This window comes from Temnothorax curvispinosus, unplaced genomic scaffold (genome assembly GCF_003070985.1).
Source record: "Temnothorax curvispinosus isolate PA1 unplaced genomic scaffold, ASM307098v1 QBEX01012875.1, whole genome shotgun sequence".
In the NCBI taxonomy this organism is placed as follows: Eukaryota; Metazoa; Arthropoda; class Insecta; order Hymenoptera; family Formicidae; genus Temnothorax; species Temnothorax curvispinosus.
The window spans coordinates 12,517-17,101 of NW_020222655.1; the positions used below are offsets into that span (position 1 = coordinate 12,517).

The window sequence follows — 4,585 nt, forward strand, 5'->3', positions numbered from 1 at the left end:
TTAACGGAAAAATCATTGCTGGAGTAAGTGATTCTCAGGAGATTCCTTCGCAACATGTCAAATTTGATTTTTATGTACTGTGACGTGACAAATGTCGCGTTCCTTACCCCAGATGGGAGCTCGGCCGAGGGAGGCGTCAGGGATGGTGCCTCCGCCCGAGGCGGGCGGAGAGCGAACATTTAGGTTAGGATTAAGATCTTTTGCGAGCGTTACAGGTCGAGGGAGTGCGGAGCAGATGGCCAGGGTCACGACGAATGTAACAGCGTATGCCGCGTCGAGGGACTTACGGCTGGACAACCAGGAGCTTCCGAGGGCATGAGGTCGGCGGGCGGGTCACGCTGGGGCCCACAGCCGGATCAACTGACCTGTCAAGGCGTCACAAGCGGCACGAGAGCACTGCAGCCCGAATACGGAGGACCCGGAGAGGGGGACGCCCCGACGAAGGTCCCCGTTGAGGAACGGGGCCACCACCGGTGTACCGCCCCCGGTCGACGAGCCATGGCCCGGCCAGCCTGGCCGTCGAGGAACCGGACGATGAGACGCGGCCTGGACAGCCGGTCTCACGGAGGCGGACTTCGAAACTACCGCCGGCGGATGGGCGCGGTGACGAGGGGCGCTCTAGTAGAGCGCGGCGATCGCCTAGAGGGATCGCTGGCAGGCCAGGGCGCAGCACCGACCAGGCTAGGGAAACCGGCGCGCGGGCGCGCGTGGGCCCTGCGTGGTCCCGCCGGACCAAGGAAACGCCACTGTCGTGCGAGCCGCCATCCAGGCAACATCCAGCCCTGCGAGCCGAGCGACGAGCTGCCGGAACAAGAAGAATTTGTAAGGCCACTGCTCAGCCCTCCTCGAAATAAGATCGCGGTAATACCTAGGCCCTCCCGGGAGTCGCGTTGTGCCACGGTATGAGATCCGCCGTAATTGAAGAATATCAAGTGCTATACCGCGGGAGGGCCCGTGCAAAGTATCGCGAGTGCCCGTCTCGGGGATGAGAACGTACGGCCGCCGACAGTCAGCGTGCTTGTAATTTCGTTGCGTGTGATATCGTTTCGTGTACTTTCGTTGCGTATAATTTCGTTGTGAGTAATTTCGTTTCGCGTAATTTCGTTGCGGGTGATTTCGTCGCGTGGAATTTCAAGAGCGCCGTTGGCTTAACCGTGCCGTAGTTTTGAGAAGTGGCTCTCGCGCGTGAGAGAGCCTCGTAGTTATCGTTGCCGGTTAAGTTCATGCCATTTGGAATTAGCTATACGTGCGTTTCATCGGGATTAATGGCCCACGGTTGTGTCGAGTTTACGGGTGAGGCCATTCGTGCGTTTCGAGGTGAGAGAAGATCCCCAGCGTTGTCGCGGTAGACCGTAAGGAAATTGCGTTAATTGTTTAATTGTTAGACGTAGACGTTTCGAGTATTTCGCGTTTGACCGTTCGGGTAGAATTCGCTGCAACTTATGTCGGGGAATACTCTTGTACGAATTCAATCGGGATTGCCGTGCAGTTCAGCGACGGAATGAGTATCGCGCTCGTGGGGTGACACGTGGCGCGTACTCGAATTCTGCTTGTTCGCCGTGGAACACGCTATCGTCCACATGTTATCTGCCTTAACCGAAATATAATTTTATGTTTTCTGTCATTTGAGTGTGAAGATTGCGCTACGCTTCCTCTCCTATTCCACCCGCGGTTGATCAAAGAAGCCCACGCCTGAGAATACTGCGATCTCGTGAATCGTGGTGCGTGGAATCGCACCTGGCGCCCAACATAACATCTTAAAAATACTCAGTCGAGCTACCATCGGGGTTTCGGAGAGAAATATCGCGAATCCATAAAGAGATCTATAGGGAAGAAAGCGACGGCGCGCTCCTCCACGGCCGGCGAGACCGTGAAGACATCGTCGTCGTCGTCGCAGTACTGTTCATTTGTGTTTTGATTAAATAATATTTATCTTTTCGGGTGCCATTTAAACATCCTCGGCTAAACAGTTCTGTTATTCCAACAATATTCAATGTCAATACATCGAATGAATCTTTGGCATTGGCTTCAGTCGCAGAGTACGCAATGGATTCTTCCCCAATTCACCAAGAGACGCAATCATATGAGCTTCCTGTTTCGACTGCGCTAATCAACAATATGGGCGATCAATCAGAAATCGCAGGTAATGTGCAGTTCAAATTCTCCTTCAATCATATGGTCGGTATAATATATGTTACTCAAATCACTTTTTTCCATCATTAGCTGCAAATGATGTTTTCGTAGAAAGGCCACGCCTTACTTCTGCAACTCAACTCGCACCGAAACGACAATTTCTCTGGACGGTCAACAGAGCTCCGAAACATCAGCACCAGCACAAATGACAGTGCCAATATCGGAGTTACCAAGAGGATTTTATCTGTCAACTATGATAGTCAACGAGGGTAAGTTAAGAATTATCGGAGTTTTTCTATTAACAAGATGCTTCTCGTTTTCTATTAACTTCTATCAAGATTCACGTTCGTACGCTCATATTCATGACGAGAGTAATCGCAAATGTACCAATACAAGAATAGGGATGCGCATTTGGTGATGCAAACTTTTTTGATTTATCATTTGTTTATTCTTGGGGTTGCTCGCCAAAGTTTATAGAGAATCTTGTATACCGTATATATATAGGTTGAATGAAACAAAACGTATTTCAGGTAATACCCATTGCGTGGGTGATGTGGAGGATAGGCAAAACTGCTCGGCTGTGATTCTTAAATCGTAGAGTGTTGGAGAATTGTTTGGCAAGAGTCTCTTGTTTTCACATGCTCGAGCACTGGTGAAAAATGGAGTAGAATCACCACTGATTGAGAAATGTGTGATTCTCCATGCCGACAAAACGCTAAGTTACCACGTCTATGGACACGTCGTCAATCCCGCAGAAGGAAAGCTTGCGGAAATCTTGGACAGCACCGGAGCATTGCCGCATATTTTGACAAATTTTGGAAAATTGAACCTATGCAGCGGAATATGCGCCATTAGTGTTTATCATTCGCAAGCGGACTCAGTGTTCAGAGACGGTCTTGAGAGATGGCACCAGAACGATTGTTCGCTAATCTAAAAAAAAGTGACAACTGCTCGAAACTGCGAAAAGTTTAATTGCAGAAGGAGGCGCAATTCAAGAAGAGCAAATCGCTGAATCGAGTTTTCAGCTCTTCAAACCCCGTAGATAAGAAAAAATGGAGGCAATGCGACGAAAAAATAGTGTCGAAAGACGCAAGAAGAATCGAGCTAAAGCACGCGTAACATTGCTGCTGCAATCTTTGAACGAGACCAAAGATGAAATGTCGAAAATAAGTGCTGAAAGTCTCGAGAGAAAGTTTTCCGATTTAAAAGTTCCTGATTTTCAAAAAACTGCACTCTGAGAGATCGTTGAAGCCGCGACGAAGAAGGATGCAAAAGGCCGACGCTACACAGAACAGTGGATAATATTGTGCATACTAATGAAAATCCGCTCGCCGGCATATTACCGAGTTTATGCGGAAAAATAACGTTCTGCCGCTACCTTGCACACGCACGATTCGGGGCTATTTTTCATTGATAAATATAAAGTGCGGTTTCGATGAAAACTTCTGGCAGCTGCTGAAGAAACATTTTGAGCGTAAAACTTCTTTGCAACGCCACGGTGTGATTTTGTTGGACGAAATCAATCTAATAAAATCTGTGGCAGTGTGCTCGCGGAATTTGACGTACGTTGGCTTGACAGATTTCGGAAATAATGGGCCACAATCGACGAGCATCGACGATCAAGCAACTCATGGTTTGGTTTTCATGTTCCAACCGCTTGCCGACACGTACACACAGCCCATTGCTGTCTTCGCGTCAAAAAATTCCGTTAAAGGAGAGGAATTAGCAAAATTAGTTGTTAAAGCTATCATCTACCTCGAAGAAACCGGAGTAAAAATTCACGGGATTATTGCTGATGGCGCGTCAACGAATCAGAAAATTTGTGCTATATTGGGTGTCACGAGCTCCATCGACGATACGAAAACATGGTTTAGCCACCCTCTCGACAGCGACCAAAAAGTATTCGTCTTCTCCGATTCTCCTCATCTGATGAAGACTATTCGAAATCGGCTACACAATACAAAACGACTGAGGGTAAGTTGCAAAATAAGTAAATTAAAAGACATAAAGACGTAACTTTTTTGCCTGCTTCAAGTTTTTTTCTCGCAGCACATTTCTAATCGCGTTTTCATAAATCGTACAAGCGTTGCTGTAATTAATCTCAAAGAGTGCATCTCGATTGTATGTAAATAATAAAAACCTTTACGATTAGCCGACGAAATGTTATGCAGTCAATTTTTCCGTAGGTCAGTTCCACAAGTGATTACATCGAGTGGATAACTTGGAAAAAATTAGACAAAAATATTTCTCATGTATTTTTTCCGAAGATATTATTTTGACGCGTTTTTCACTTTTCTATAAATTTTTTGGCACCATACGCCAAGCAGCGGGATGCAATGACCATCCAAACTTTCCAACGTTCTTGCAACTGTACAAATTGCTCTCGGTGTACAGCATAATCAAGTCGCCGAAGCATGGGAATTGCACAGTTTCGGACGAGGCATTGCAAATT

General features: G+C 47.3%; 1 protein-coding gene across 1 annotated transcript; it reads left to right on the top strand.

Annotated features, from left to right (window-relative positions):
* The first annotated feature begins 2,111 nt into the window (after positions 1–2,111).
* Positions 2,112–4,482, top strand: LOC112462869. The gene is made up of 4 exons (XM_025028932.1): positions 2,112–2,143; positions 2,224–2,402; positions 2,664–4,107; positions 4,320–4,482. The coding sequence occupies exons 3-4, from the start codon at positions 3,484–3,486 to the stop codon at positions 4,410–4,412; spliced, it is 717 nt and encodes a 238-aa protein (XP_024884700.1). The 5' UTR covers positions 2,112–2,143; positions 2,224–2,402; positions 2,664–3,483; the 3' UTR covers positions 4,413–4,482.
* The last annotated feature ends 103 nt before the right edge of the window (positions 4,483–4,585 follow it).

What these genes read in the sequence shown, in the direction of transcription:
- LOC112462869 (XM_025028932.1), top strand. Translation starts at nt 3,484, where the DNA reads ATGCGGAAAAATAACGTTCTGCCGCTACCTTGCACACGCACGATTCGG. An exon ending in ACAATACAAAACGACTGAGG is followed by an intron (nt 4,108 to 4,319) that starts GTAAGTTGCAAA and finishes ATTTTTCCGTAG; the next exon opens with GTCAGTTCCACAAGTGATTA.